General features: G+C 37.9%; 2 protein-coding genes across 2 annotated transcripts in view; both read left to right on the top strand.

The window, feature by feature from the left end:
* The first annotated feature begins 461 nt into the window (after positions 1-461).
* Positions 462-7,827, top strand: LOC126819516 (neutral amino acid transporter 9). The gene is made up of 11 exons (XM_050547643.1): positions 462-522; positions 1,120-1,213; positions 1,809-1,976; positions 2,759-2,818; positions 3,463-3,693; positions 3,962-4,072; positions 5,094-5,200; positions 6,125-6,229; positions 6,631-6,779; positions 7,131-7,220; positions 7,630-7,827. The coding sequence occupies exons 1-11, from the start codon at positions 478-480 to the stop codon at positions 7,817-7,819; spliced, it is 1,350 nt and encodes a 449-aa protein (XP_050403600.1). The 5' UTR covers positions 462-477; the 3' UTR covers positions 7,820-7,827.
* Positions 7,828-9,765: 1,938 nt separating this feature from the next.
* Positions 9,766-15,566, top strand: part of LOC126819498 (neutral amino acid transporter 9) — a 32,039-nt gene continuing 26,238 nt past the window's right edge. Inside the window, exon 1 of the mRNA XM_056100189.1 lies at positions 9,766-9,923. Coding sequence (XP_055956164.1) covers positions 9,850-9,923 — 74 coding nt within the window. The 5' untranslated portion in view covers positions 9,766-9,849. The remainder of the gene's footprint in view (positions 9,924-15,566) is intronic.

Raw genomic sequence — 15,566 nt, 5'->3', positions numbered from 1 at the left:
AACAGAACAGCATCATAACTATGTAAGTTTCACTTCAATTTATCGTCATGAGGATGTTTAACGTCTAGTCAACACCACATTTGTGTCACTTTTAGTTTCTCTCTCTCTCCCCCTCTCTCTCTCTCTCTCTCTGTGGAATTTTGCCCTGACAGCGGCATTTCCGTCTACATATTATCGAATTCTGACTGTCCGGGGTTTTCTACCCATCGGAAAGACTTCGGAATGAGATTCTTCTCGGATGAACAGTCCTAAAAATGATGTTTGTATTGTAATGGAGATTATAAACACAGAGCGAAACCCAGTTAATGGCGCCATCTGGTAGCACATGGAACCAAGGCCCTTGCGAAATGACAAAAATGTGACTTAGATCGTTCTTCTCCTGGACTTTTCAGATATTATAAATAGGGTATATAATCGTCTGACATCGATAGAAGCGTATTTATTTATTTACTTTTCAGTTTTTCTCTATGGAATACCATGATGGGAACTTCATTACTAAGTATGCCCTGGGCTATAAAAGAGGTTTGTTATTAAATTTAAGTAGGGTTAGTAACCTATAGCCCCAAGTATAGATGTAAAATGTGCTGGGAAAGGGGTCTGCGTTCATGTAAGGTGAGATGTTGTATGTTATAGGCGGGGTTTATAAATGGTGTTGTGTATTTTATAGGCGGGGGTTATATGTGGTGTTGTGTATATTATAGGCGGAGTTTATATGTTGTATATGTTATAGGCGGGGTTTATAAGTGGTGTTGTGTATATTATAGGCGGGGTTTATAAGTGGTGTTGTGTATATTATAGGCGGGGTTTATATGTGGTGTTGTGTATATTATAGGCGGGGTTTATATGTTGTATATGTTATCGGGGGGGGGGGGTAAAAGTGGCGTGGTGTATATTATAGGCGGGGTTTATATGTGGTGTTGTGTATATTATAGGCGGGGTTTATATGTTGTATATGTTATGGGGGGGGGGGTAAAAGTGGCGTGGTGTATATTATAGGCGGGGTTTATATGTGGTGTTGTGTATATTATAGGCGGGGTTTATATGTTGTATATGTTATAGGGGGTTTATAAGTGGTGTTGTTATAGGCGGTATTTATAAATGGTATTGTGTATATTATAGGCGGGGTTTATAAGTGGTATTGTATTATTACTAGTAATGGCTGGTATAATGATGTACACATGTTATAGAGTACAGAAAGCTGTTGATATAATGAGTAAGTATTAATTTTAAATGTGTTTATCTGTTTAATTATAGTCTATAAATAAACAGATAAACACATTATAAATTATAGTTCTTTCATTATCACCACCGATATCTATATCTAAAGCTATTTTTGGACCAGGAACAGATCCCCAAGCGTTACTCATGCTCTTGTGCTTGTTCTTGGGGACGACGCTCTTCGAATAAAGACTAAAGCTACGCACGACATGATACTTGGTATGCGTGTTCCTTGGACAACTGCGCATCGTTTGGCGCATCACAATTCTAAGATGTCTGGGATGACGGCGTGCGTGGTTCCAGGTCCATAGTACGCCCGTACTTGTATTAAATCAGTGTCTAGTCGTTCGGATGGGGCAAAAACATGGCGCATACCTAAAAGAACCCTTGGCAGTTGGAATTCAATGAAAAGTGTGTGGAAACGATGCTGTCTGAGTAGAATTGCCGTCATAGCACACCTGAGCACACTGCTTGGCGTATGCCTTTTTTCATTAGCCAGTTTGTTGTAGAAAACTAGGACGTTAAACCACATTCCATTTTATATCCATATTGTTTTGTGTTATCTCAAAGATATGCGATTTGTCTTTTAGAGGAGATGGTAGAAGTATTAGAATTTTCTGATGTTTGTAAACAGTATTTTGGTAAGGCAGCAGAAGTTGTCGCCCTTGTCTCGTCGTTAACCTCTCTACTTGGTGGAATGATTGTATACTGGATTCTCATGTCCAACTTCTTATATCATGTAGTATCATTTATATTTTGTACGTAACTTTTAGTTTAGTTATTATTTCATTTTTCATATGGTTTAAAGTTTAAAGTATAGGAAAAATGAAATAATAACTAAACTTGTTTAAACTTTAAACAATACTTTATTTAATAACTTTACAGAATGAATATGATATATATAGGATACGATAACAAGTTTAATAGACACTGGCCATATATGCCACCCTTTCTTGCAAAGGTCTCAATGTCAGGGGCCCCATACTGGCTTAATCCGGCTATGATCACTGATCAGTATTGGGATTTGGGATGGCATAGTGGTCTAGAGTGTCGCGCTTCGGGCGCTAGCTGTCCGGTCACCTCTGTTTGCGATCGTGGACTCGATCTATCGTCAGAGTTTCGAGATACTGGCACCAACTCAACCTCGTGGGTACTCTGGTTTCCTTGCACAGGAAAAACCCTTGCGCATGCGCTGACTTTATTAAAATGTATGTTTACCATAAATATTATTTATCCTCTGTTTTGTTTAAAGATGCATTATGTAAGATTTAGATAAAGAGCTGGTCGTTCTTGCTATAATAGTTTAAAAATATATAGTAAAACATGAATATAGTGAAATTTTCGTTCAAATTACTTTAAACTGAGCAAAGTTATCGCTGTTTGGAGTTTTGACAATATTAAAGACCCGTGCGCGTGCTCTAATATAATTGAGATAAAATATTGTCTGCGATATTACCCTCGGTGGAAGCGGACGTTAAATAGAAGAAGAAGAAACATGATTGCCGAAAAACACGTATTTTTACATATTTTCTATTTTCAGATGAAAGTGAAAATAACTTCAACTCGTCATCTTTGATGAATCATACGACTTATTCAGATGGTGAGTACGATTATGGTCGACGGTTACGTTTCATAAATCGCGTGTTTAAAGACTTGCATACACGAATATCGAACGTTTTAATTGTAAAATTACAACTCTAATGCCTTTTATCATCCTTATTATTGTTTTAAAAAATGTTTCTCTCTCTCTCTCTCTCTCAGACCGGGGTGGCGTCCTTATAGGCGTGGGTCCAGGGGCCGCAATAACCTGGAGAAAAGAGTACTTGCGGCCAAATTATTGGGGGGCTAAAGCCCCCCCCCCCCCCTAGCCCCCCCCCCACCACTCCGCCTGGCCTGCCGTACAGCGACCAGAAGATGCACAAGGTCGCCAGCAAACGTGAACGCAACGCGAGATAATGTCCCAAAAAATTACAAACTTTAAAATAGTTGCGTTCTTACAGCTTTCCAGGTCAGATCGCAGAATCTTGGCGTTTGTTTTGAACGTTTTCAGAACAAACGCCGTGACTCGGCGATCATTGAGACCACAGCACGATATCTGGCGTTTCCACGATGCTTTTACCACGTTTATGGCGATCTTGACGCGCTCTGTGACTATTTTCCGTCGCTGTAGCGTCGCAGTAAGGACGCCACATTCCATGGTCTGACGGGGGTATTACGTTTTAATGATTTGTTATATATTTACAGCTGTGTGTCCAAATGCTGCCACGATAGATAACTCGTCTTTAAATGGGGCTATATCAACCTCGGTTTCCACCCTCTACCACTCACCTCTCATCGGAAATTTTCCGGTTGGTAACAGTGTCTTTGATAGAATATGGGACGAAGAAAAAACGGTTCCATTCTTTCTGATTATTCTAATGGCACCTCTGGTTAACTTCAAATCACCCACCATTTTTACGAAAATGAACGCTTTGGGTAAGAATGATCACTTGTAATAATATTGATTCCAGGTCTGGTGTTCGCTCCAGGTGTTGACCGAGGAATTCCCCGGAGATTTACCAGCATGTTTCCTTCTTGTCCGTGGTACCCCCTTGTCCGTGGTGCAGCTCATTGTACAAGTAAAAGACACCCCCAGCCCCTATACAATTTTCGTCACTCCATCTACAAACACTTCTGTGTTGTACTTTTGTGCCTCGATTTTTTTTCTGTGAAAATGACTCTGCATTTTATTTTATTATTTCAGGAGCTGTATCGGTAATGTATCTGTTTATCTTTACGGCTGTTAAATCGGCTAAGTGGGGAATCCATATTGATTTTAGTTCAGTGGATTCCGTGTTGCCGGACTATACCAAGAGTAAGTTTATAATGGGCTGTGAGCAGTGCCGGACTGGTGGGCCTTTGGCCCACCTGTCAGGTCATTGACCAAGGCCCACACAAGTACGCGCCGAAGGCGCACGAGCGTACGAGGGGGGTCGGGGGGGGGGGGGTCTCCCCCCCCATGAAAATTTTGAAAATTGGCAACCGCAAACCCATTTTCCAAGCATTTCAGACCAAAGCAGAAGAAGGCAAGTTTTTTATTTCCTGATACAATTAGATAACAGAATGCCTAAGAGCACTATCATAAGATGAATTTGGGAATTCTCCTCTCCTCTCCTCTCTTCTTTCTTTTCTTTCTTCCCCCTCTCCTTTCTTTCTCTTTTCTTTTTCCTTTTTTTCTTTTTTCTTTCTCTTTTTTCTTTGTAGGCTTAGGCCTATCCGTTTTGATAGCCTCGTTTTTCACGCAATTAGTTTTTCGGCTATGCACTGGTTAATTGGGCGTAATAAAATCGTGAGTCATGACGTAACGTTATGTAAACATATTTGGTCCAATTTGGAGCTCTGTTTAAAGCGTATTATATTGTTACTCAGTTAGCTTTTGGTTGTTAATCGGACTATTGACCAGTCATAATTTGGAACAGAAATTTGTTTCCATTACAGCAGTGTTATGTGGAATTAGCTATAATCAAACGAAACACTGCGAGGAGTATCCGAGTGGGACTCTATTCGTACAGCGCCGCGTAAACACGAATAAGGGAGGACATGTATAGGCCTGAACCAAGTGGAAAATTTACGCCCCGCCTGCCTCGTTCCTGCTAATCTACTTTACATCGGCGCCATCCGATCTTTTAGGAAGTTGATAATAGGCTTGTCATGTGAATAATGTTTAAATAATAATTTATTTAACAACAGGCAGATTTAGCTCTTACGTGATGCAGCTTTAAAATGACGCGTTATCCAACAGCCTCGTCTTTATGTGGTCACGACTAATGAGAGCTCCAATAGAATTGACATTAGAAATCGCAGCAAATTTAAATCAGATGTTATATATTTTCCAGATTTTCGATCGACATTTCCGGCTTTAACAGGAGTATCGGCACTAGCTTATTTCGTCCAGAATAGTTGTATATCCATTACACGAAATCAAAAAAATCCTAAAAATAATGTAGGTATATTTTGCAAGTGTGAATGTTTCCGTCTTGTTTTATTACAGAGCAATAGTTTATTCTAAGTAGCGACTCCCTCTCTGTTCTTCGGCGCGAATAATAAAAAAAAGGGAGTGAAATGGGGTTTAACCGCTTACTGTTCTCTTCCAACCGGGGTAATAAGACGCCGTATAATACGTCATGCATTCCTAACAAATAAGGGGATCACCGAGGTCCCGTGTATACATTGAAATGCACGTAAAAGATCCCTTGGCAGTTAGAATTCGATATAAGAGTAGGCGATAGTGCCGCTGCCCGGGCAAAATTTCCCTCATCGCACACTGTATGGCGTATGCCCGTCTTCATTAGCCCAGTATAGGAGCAGAACAGTAGGACGTTAAACCCCATTTCATTTCATTTCATTTCCTAACAAATAACGATATCACCTTTAACAAGACCATTTGATTTCACTCACTAAATAATGATGCCCTGCTTGGTATACGACAGTCTTTATCAATTCTGGTCTTTAGAAATAATGTTTGATATATTTTATCGGCACGAGATATAATTGTAGCCTATATATAGGCGCGAGATATAATTCTTGTGTGTATTTTACAGGTGCGAGATATAATTCTAGTGTATATGATATAGGTACGAGATATAATGTTAGTGTATATTATATAGGTACGAGATATAATTCTTTTCTCCGGGTCCTCCGGTTTCCTCCCACTGCTAAAGACCCCTACGCGCAAGCGAATTATGTAAATAAAATTAAACCATATGTTAGTCCCGAAATGACCTAGTTTGTGTCGAGTGGACGTTAAACCCCATTTCTCTCTCTCTCAGATATAATTCTAGTGTATATTATATAGGTACGAGATATAATTCTAGTGTATATATATTTTACAGGTGCGAGATATAATTATAGATTATATATTTTGCAGGTGCGAGATATAATTCTAGCCTATATATTAGTAGCAGTTTCCTATGTTTATATTGGTTCTATCTTCTATTCATCATACCCCCTCTCTAAATCATGTATTCAGGATGTAAGTACCTTTCTAAATCATGTATCCTGGATGTAAGTGTCGATATCTTCTGCAGCCTGTTTCACGAAATTTTAACTAAGATAAAATCCAAATTTTAGTAATTTGATTAGATAATATTAGATTTATTTTAGTGCTTTTAGCCAATCAAAATTAAAGTATCTACTAAAATTTGGATTTTATCTTTAGTTAAGATTTCGAGAAACATGGCCCAGGGCATAGGACAGGCTACTTTAGAATATAGGCAAAGTCAATAACTGACATCCTCCCCAACAAAGCAAAACAAACTTGCAAGAATAAGTAACCCGTCAATCTTTGATACAAAATCTGTATAAAACTGTGACGCTCAAAATTAAACCCTATTTTATTTAATAATATTTTCTTTGTTATTTTTCTTTCTTCAGAATTTATTAAATAATATAGAGACTAACGACGTCATGGCGTTTGTGGCAAGAATTGGATTGTTTTTCCAAATACTCTGTGTTTTCCCGCTTTTGATATTTATATTTCGTCTTCAATTTCTACATTATGTTTTCGGCTCGGTTTGGCCAAGGTAAGAATAGTTCGGCTCTTAGGGGCTGAGCGCTTTAGAACAAAAGATCTGCCATTGAGTCAAGTGGTGTGGTTTCTGATTAGTCCGCATGGTGCAGAAAAATACAACGTTAAACGTCTTACCTTTTTATTTTATTTCAAATCACCCAACTTAGGTTTCGAAATAATTACTCTTCTGAATGTTTGTCGTAACTCATTTATATGATGACTGTTTTAAACCTCCGTGCACCAATTTACAAAAGTTAAATATTGATTTCGTATCTACCTTTCAGTTTGAAACATGTTAATGTTACTTTTAGTTTGAAACACGTGTAAGTGTTCAGTTTATAACATGTATGAGTGTTATTTTCAGTTTGAAACATGTATTGGTGTTAAATGTTGTATTAATTGGTGTCTGTATCATCTTCGCCATCTTTTTACCTCATATTGGTAGAATAATTGGGTAAGTCCCGGCTTTTTTCAGAGTGGTGTCCCCTTGTATTTGGTACAGGACGGAATGCCTAGCAAGGAACAGCGTCTAGTTGTTCGGTGGGACGAAAAAGACCCCTTGACAGTTGGAATTCGAAATGAGAGTAGGTCACAGCGCCGCAGTCCCGGTAAAAGTTCACTCATTATACACACTGCGTCTAGTCGTAAAGGCTGTATCGACGTGCAGGTCCGAGCAACTTTTCCCTCATACCGTTTTGTTCGTACTTCGAATTTTGTTTAATTGTTTAGGATTGTTAGTACTTTGTTTTATTCTATTTATATCACACTGTCATGGCGTATGCCGAGCTTTATTATTCCGTTTTTTTGCATTTAAGATCCGAAATTTTAGATGAATTTGACATTTATAATTGATTTATTTTCAGGTTCGTTGGTGCCTTCTGTGGATTCTCCTTTGGTATTTGTCTTCCTTGTTTGGTTTATTTAAAAGCGTGTCACCTTGGTCACGGTGGATTGAAATTAACATGGCCTAAAATCGTCATCCATTGTATACTTATTGTGATTGGATTCTTAAATTTTGTTGGACAGTTTACCATCATCGGAAAAACAAATTAACTGTTATTGTTGCCATGACAAAGAATTTTGGAATAAATCTCTTCTTTTTTAAAAAAAAAAAAATACCCGTGTTCACATTATATAGTCGGGTCACAACCGCCAGATCCGTGACCATTTCACGGGGAACAAAGTTTGACGATGGTTTCTGATAGAAGGGACCCTGGTGAAGATATTTGTAGTTTGCTACATCTGAAAACTAATGGCTGACTCCAAGAGAGCCGGAGCCACCTTGGCTATAAGTGGGTAAGACGCTGGCTTGCTAGCCCGAAGGTCGCGTGTTCGATCACTGCATTGGCCGGGAAAGTTCATCGGGTGCAGGAAGGAGGACCTGACAAGGACTGCTGTCTAGTCGTTCGTATGGTGCGAAAAACCGAGGTCCTGTGTATACATTGGCTTGCACGTAAAAGATCCCTTGGCAGTTGGAATTCGATATAAGAATAGACCATAGTGCCGCTGCCCGGTCAAAGTGTCCCTAATAGCACGCTGTATGACGTAAGCCTGTCTTCATTAGCCCAGTCGGAGCAGAACAGTAGGACGTTAAACCCCATTTCATTTTCCAGGAGAGCCGAAAATCCAAGATGGCGGCCAAAAATGGTCTAAAATTGACACTTTATTTTCTAACAATATTTATTCAATCAATTTTTAGGCTACATAATCTAAAGATACTATATTTAATTATGGGATCTGAAAAAAGGCCGAATTCAATTGACACTTGACAAACATTGTTGGCGAAATGAGCCGTGTAATCTAGGCCTATCATTTAATTTAAAATGTGTAGGCTTATGTAAGAAAACACTTCTGAAGAAAATTCCTGAGGAACAAACAACCCACAGTGACACTTTTGATTATAGCCAGAAAGAAAGAAAATGTCTGAGACTTGCAAAGTTTGGTGATTTCTGAACACCCTCATCAGTTCTGGATTTTCACCCTTCCTAGCCCGTGTCTGAAAGACCCCGGTGCGACGATGCTTTTTTCTTTAAGAAAACAAAGCTGACGGACTAACAGACGAAAAAGGCACCATAATTATATGCTCTTCAAAAAAAGTAGGGGATATTCAGAAACAATAGGCCTACAAAACTGCGGAAATGCACTGCTGTTTTTATTAGAGGTAACCAGTGTATGTTAATAACAGGCCAATTGCCTACACATGAACATAAACAGTTCATATGGGCGGCTTATCTGGCGGCCCCATTTTACTCGCAAAGAGATACACTGTCAAAAGTGAAAATGGACGTTTTTGATTTTCGTCTTAATAATGAGTAATTTCTCCACCAATCCTCAGACATTCATCAATTCATCGTGGCATGCTCCTAATCAACCGTCCAATCACGATTTGGGGCAATCCAACCCACTCCTCTTGCAGTGCCACGGCCAATTATTGCAGTGTTGTCGGTTGACGTTGACGTCGACGAACACGTCTCTCGATCAAATTAAACGTAATGCACTAAAGCAAAGATACGCTAAACAGTAAATCTTAAGCAAGAACCGATAGGAAAGCAAACATGGATAGGATAAACCAGCACGCGGCAGTTTTCATCAAACCCTTCTTTGAAGTGTAAAATTTGACAATGAACCCCTCCTCCCACGTGTATGGCGCTAAATTGCGTGTCGCACATGCAGCTCAGTGGTTCTGTTGGGGCGATAAGTTCTTCATCTGTGAACATACTCTCAAAGCATGTCAAGTGTCCATGACTATTTATCATATCGCAACCTGCATAGGTATTTGCATTTCAATAAAACCCTACTTTTTTGAAGAGTATATATACTTATTCGAAAATATCTCGCTCAGTTGCAAAAGGAATTTGCGTCTCCTCTGTATACCAGTTTGTGTATGTCGTGTTAAAAATAGAAATAAAGTAAAAGTAGACTTCCGGTAGTACATTTTACACACGAATTACCAGACACACTGCATCGTAAATACAGTCTTGTAGATTGAGTCTTGTAGGTGTCAAGCGAAGACGTAATGTAATAATAAGACGAAGTTTGATGAGTTATTTTATTAAAACCAGCCCAACAAGTGCCATAAAGAAATGGGGTCTGGCAGAAGTAAAGAAGCTAATGATGTAGACGAGAGTGGGCCTCTTATAAATCCAGAAAACAATGGGTATACGAATCTTTATTTCATTTTTGGTGGGGGGATGAATTGGATGGTTCAGAAAATGTTTGTCACACTTCAACAGACATGTGACATCTTTCGGGTTTGTTTTCAATTTTCTGGCATTTGTTTCTTTTTGATGATTTATCCCTGGCGTTCTTTCGAAGGTGAATTTGTTATCACCAAGCTTTGTATTATAGGCTACTCATGATCTATACAGTAATTTTAGTTTGGAAAATACATTTTGAGGGGCATTTTTGAAACAAAAACTCTAGCTAGGCTATGATTTTAAATGAAAAATGACAATTTTAGGGTGACCCATGTCTCACAGAAATACAGTCCATCGCTGATAGTTCGAGACTACCACTGAAGCGTGCACATTCGCCGTGCCGAGACCAACTTTCTGACAGTATGATACTATAAATAGCCATGGCACGCGCAATTCTCTACAAATTTATCAACTATTACAGCCGTAAAAAAATTATTGTTGACGATTTTGAATAGCAGTAAAATTAAGCTTCTTGGTTATTACAGCAGATTTAGAAATTACGTTCGTTTCATTTTTTAAATCGCTTTATCATTAACTGTACCATTAAGAGCGGCATCTTTTGGTTTAGTACAAATAATATCTCTGAATCACTCGGGTTAGACAGGAACATGATACTAGCAGTAGTTTCATTTTACTTTTACAAGCTTCTTAAAAGGATTGTTGAGCTACCTAACGTGCTTATTTCTAAATTCAATTTTTTGTTCTAGCTTTCTGTTATGTTTCGTAAAAAAGTAGTCTTGATTATCCCGACCTGTCAATCAGACGTAGAATGGTCGATAGACTGGTTAAGCGAGACTAATTTCAAAACAAGGGCACGTAACCTATCTTTTACTCAAAAGTGTCTGGATGTTATGGACGACTCTTGGAACCAGTTTTCAGTCTATTATTTATACATGATTAATGGTCATAGCTTATTAAGTACAACATGATCGTTTATTTAGTGACTATAATTGTGTGAAACTGATTTGAGGCTTGGCATATATATATAAATATTGTGGCGTAATTGTCGAGATATATGGAGATATTTATTTATGGTGGGTCACCCTAACAATTTGGCCTAAGAGCAATACACATACATGTATATAATAATCATAGGCGTACGAGGGGGGGGGCCGGCTGCCCCCCCATTTTGGGCACCAAATGCTGGGAAAATTTGGGCACAACAATTGTACTTTGTAAAAGTTGTATAAAAAAAAATATTGCGTTCTTGAATGTGTCCAATTTAACAGCGAATTTATTATTATTATGTAACATACTAAGAAACTAACTACATTTTTTGGGCACCAACCACCACCGCCCCCCCAGTCAAAAATTTCCCCATACGCCTATGATAATAATACTATATAAATTACTATGATTGACTTGAGTTGAGATAATGGTGGTTTGTTTAGATCTGGTTAAATCCTGCTACTGTATAAATGATATGAAATGGGGTTTAACGTCCTACTATTCTGTTCCGACTGAGATAAAATGAAGATGGGTATATGACGTACAGTGTGCTATTAGGTGAATTTTGCCCAGACAGTAGGATTTTGACTCTTATTGAATTCCAACGGCCAAGCGATCTTTCTGGAGCATGCCAATGTGTACACAGGACCTTGGTTTTTCGTCCCATCTGAATGACTATACAATGTCCCTTGCTAGGCCCTCTGTCCTGCACCACTGGCACTTATAAGAAGAACCACGTTGGTCACTGGACCATATAGAATAACTAAGTTCTGTAAGCAAAATGAAATGAAATAGGGTTGAAAATAACAAAATTTTCTGTACTTGTAGTCAGTATTATAGCAATCTAATTAAAATATAGATCTATATTTCGTTTTGTTTTTTATACTTTCGATGGCCTGCACTACATGTAGATCTAACAAGTTATAGTGGGACATTTGACCCGATTACGTCAGTTATTCGATTAACCAATTAGCGACCGCCATGTATTTTTTTATCTACTTTTGCTTTGTTTTGATTTCTATTGCCGCTAATGTCTACCCACAGTTCCGCGCAAAAAAGGTCAAACGCTCGATTTGACAGACCATTTGATTGGCTGACCCCTCATTTCAAGCAGAACACGAGTTAAATAACAACGCTTCCAGATCCAAGTGCAGTAAAGACAAGTAAAATCGAATTTTGAACTATAAAAACGAAACGAAATTGAATCTGTGTTTTAATCAGATTAGTATTATAGTTACCATATATATCCTTTACGGCAAGTTCACACCAATCTAATTAAAATTATATCAGCCATCTTCACTCAAAGTCGCAAATATAGACCTCCTGTTAAAATGACATTATCGAAAACACAATTAATACAGCCAGTGTGTGTATTCATTAATGCCTGATTGATTCCGTAATACCCTAAATAAATATAACAATTGACAACACAGAATAATTTGTTTTGTACTTTATTTTAAGATCCAACTTAGAGCTTGTTTTATGATACCTGTACCGTAACAAAGACAGTTGCTGTAGCCATACTCCCCTTGTCCTTTTGATCAGAATAAATTGCTGTAAGCAAACCGTAAACCTGTAGGTCTACAATAATTCGCGGTCTTTGAAAACAGCAAAATGGGTGTACAATTGTTATGAAATCAAGAGAATTAATTGTCGGCTTTTATGAAACAAAATGGTTTCGTGGTGGTAATTCTTGATGTGACCGACAACAATGTTCCATTCCAGAGCAACTGCATTGAATCGCCTTCGTCTCTGGTCGCAACACACCAAAAGAGATGGTTCATTATACTTGAAATCCAGAGATTGGTGCTATCACAGTTTTTCTTTTACAAGTGCCATCAAATCTGTGCTCTTTAATGTCCTATGGCTCTGCTCCGACGGAGCTAATGAAGTCAGGCATATGCCATACAGTGTGCTATGGGAGAAGTTTTCCCCGGATAGCAGTGCTACAACCTACTCTTATAATGAATTCCAACTGCCAAGAGACTTTTTATGTGTACACCAATATGTACACAAGACCTCAGTTTTTCATTCCATTCGAACGACTGGACAGCTGTCCTTGTTGGACCCTCTGTCCTGCATCATTGACTAGAGGAAACCATGCCTGGAAAATCCGGATGAACTTTCTCGGCGAACCCGCGACCTCCAGGCTAGCGAGCAAGCTTCCTCAAAGTTCTATAATGCAACAAACAAAAAACCCAAAAGAAAAAAAGAAATTGGTCGTATAAAGCAACTACCAAAAAACAAAAAAGGGGGCATTTACATTATCTGGAGGATGTCAAATATTGAAAAATTTAGAATTCGTCATATCTTTGTAAATATTCAACAGAACTGAATCCTTATTGGACTGATATTCGTTTCAAAGATTCAACTTTCACAATTACATGTATAAGGATTTCCTCAATTCTACATTTTGTCATTGAGTCAAGTGGCATTGTAGTGTTTCCTCCTGCTGTTAATTATTAGAAGAGCCCTATGCGCATACACAAATTTTAAAAATACAACTGAACCATACATGACCTAGTTTTTGTTAAATGGACATTTAGCCATCTCTTTCTCTCTCTCGCCTTGTCTTCATCCAGATGATTGTTAATTAAATTGAATGAGTATATTTTTTATTTTTGCTGTTTCCTCAAGAGTCAAATGATTTTCAGATTCTTGTTTATCAAGCTTGTTGACCTAATTAATCAACTATTGTTGTAATAGTGGGTGTCTATTATTGAAGGCCTAGATAATATTTGTAAGATAATGTCATCAGAGATCAGTCGAATATAGCAGATAACATATAGCAGAAATATTTGCTACAACTGAATGAGATTAACACATGACACAGCTATATAGAATACAATCAAAAACACACTTTTATGGAATAACAATTACTATGGTTTATTTCACTGCGATGTTTCAACAAGATTCACAAGTCGTTATCAAGCATATACACAAATATGCTTGATAACGACTTGTGAATGTTGTTGAAACGTCGCAGTGAAATAAACCATAGTAATTGTGATTCCATAAAAGTGTGTTTTTGATTATGTTCCATTTACTAAATGCCATTCAAAGACTATATAGAATACAAGTTAATTTCTGGCAACATTTCGACCAGGGTTCTCTTAATAGATAGAGGTTATTTCCCGGTTGTACGTGACAAGGAGTAGAATCGCCTGTCCAACCTTGTGGGTTTTCTCCTGGCCCTCCGGTCCCCCCCCCCCACTGCTTACTGCTAAAGACCCATACGCACAAACAAACTATTGAAATAAAATTGAACCATGTGTTAGTCCTGAAATGACCCAGTTTGTGTCTGTGTCAAGTGGACATTAAACCTCCCTCTCTCTCTCTCTCTCTCTCTCTCTTTCTCTCTCTCTTATAAACCAAACAAACTTAATTGAAATCAAAACATGCGCTATAACTATAATATAAGATTTGACTTTTTGAGTTGCCTCCATTAGTAAAATTAACACTTAAAACAGAAATTTACATACAATTTTTGTGATACCATCTATATAAAAGAATTTACATGGAACATAAAACAGTTGTACTGGTCTCTCTCAACCATGGTAGGGATACTGGGCTGTATCCGGTTTTACCTATCCTAGGAACTGATGTACTGGAGTCAATTTGATTATAGATGTACGTACAGGTAGATGATTAGATAATAAAAGATTATCTGACTTTGATTAATGTGTAGTTTTTTATTTTATATTATTGTAATCATCCCTTGTTATACATGAAACATTAGCGTAATATCAGTCTAGTCCAACAAGTTATCTTTTGTAAACAAACACTGTCTTATTTCTTTTTGTTTAAAGGGACATTATATAAAAAGTTGACTGAACTCCCTATAATAGTTCAAAAAGTAGACAAAGTAGATAGAATATGCTGAAAATTTCAGTCAAATTGCTCCACTCTAAACCAAGATATTTGCTTTTGAATTTTAGGCTATCCTTGATCATCATTACTTAAGTCGGTACGATAAAAAACCAAGTCTTGAATTATCCATTTATCGATATAATTATTTTTCAAAATATGCATTCCAATCCGCTAAATATTGCAGGCTAGCAATGGCATCGAGAGTTGAATATGGTCTAGATAAGTTAATTAATGTCTAATTAATAATTTAGATAACATTTCAAGCCTAAAGAAAGATCTGCTCTTACATATTGTCTGCGATATCACCTCGGTGGAAGCGGACGTAAAATACAACTAACTCATCATCATTACATAATGTCTGTTCAACCACAGAGAGAGTGAGTAGCCTAGCCTGGTAAATTTTAACTTGATGATTCGCTTGCAGGTAGGGGTGTTTAGCTGCAGGAGGAAACCAAGGGATCTATAGAAAACCAAAAAGGTTAACCCTTGAAAGTTGGAATTCCATGAAGAGGAAGCAGAAACGATGCTGTCCGGACAAAATTCCCCTCATAGCTCACGGCATGTCGTATGTCTGAATTTATTAGCCTGGTTCGTGCAGGACATTACAACATTTAGCCCCATTTCATTCCATTATTCAATGAAACCGAAACTTTGTGATTTTTCAAAATCTGTTCTCCCTTGTCAGGGGTAGTACCTTTGTGGAATGTACGTCAAGTCGAAATAAGAGTACATGTAGGCCGTAGCATGTCACACTGTATGGAGTATGCCAGTTGTCATTAATCCAG

Source organism: Patella vulgata, chromosome 4 (assembly GCF_932274485.2).
Source record: "Patella vulgata chromosome 4, xgPatVulg1.2, whole genome shotgun sequence".
NCBI lineage: Eukaryota > Metazoa > Mollusca > Gastropoda > Patellidae > Patella > Patella vulgata.
Note: the sequence above shows the minus strand (reverse complement) of the source record. Positions and strands in the feature narration are given on the sequence as shown.

Bases quoted from the DNA above. Each gene is read 5' to 3' on its own strand.
- LOC126819516 (XM_050547643.1), top strand. From the start codon at position 478: ATGATGGGAACTTCATTACTAAGTATGCCCTGGGCTATAAAAGAG. The intron at 523-1,119 runs GTTTGTTATTAA...TGTATATTATAG, and splicing joins TGCCCTGGGCTATAAAAGAG to GCGGGGTTTATAAGTGGTAT. The intron at 4,073-5,093 runs GTAAGTTTATAA...TATATTTTCCAG, and splicing joins GTTGCCGGACTATACCAAGA to ATTTTCGATCGACATTTCCG.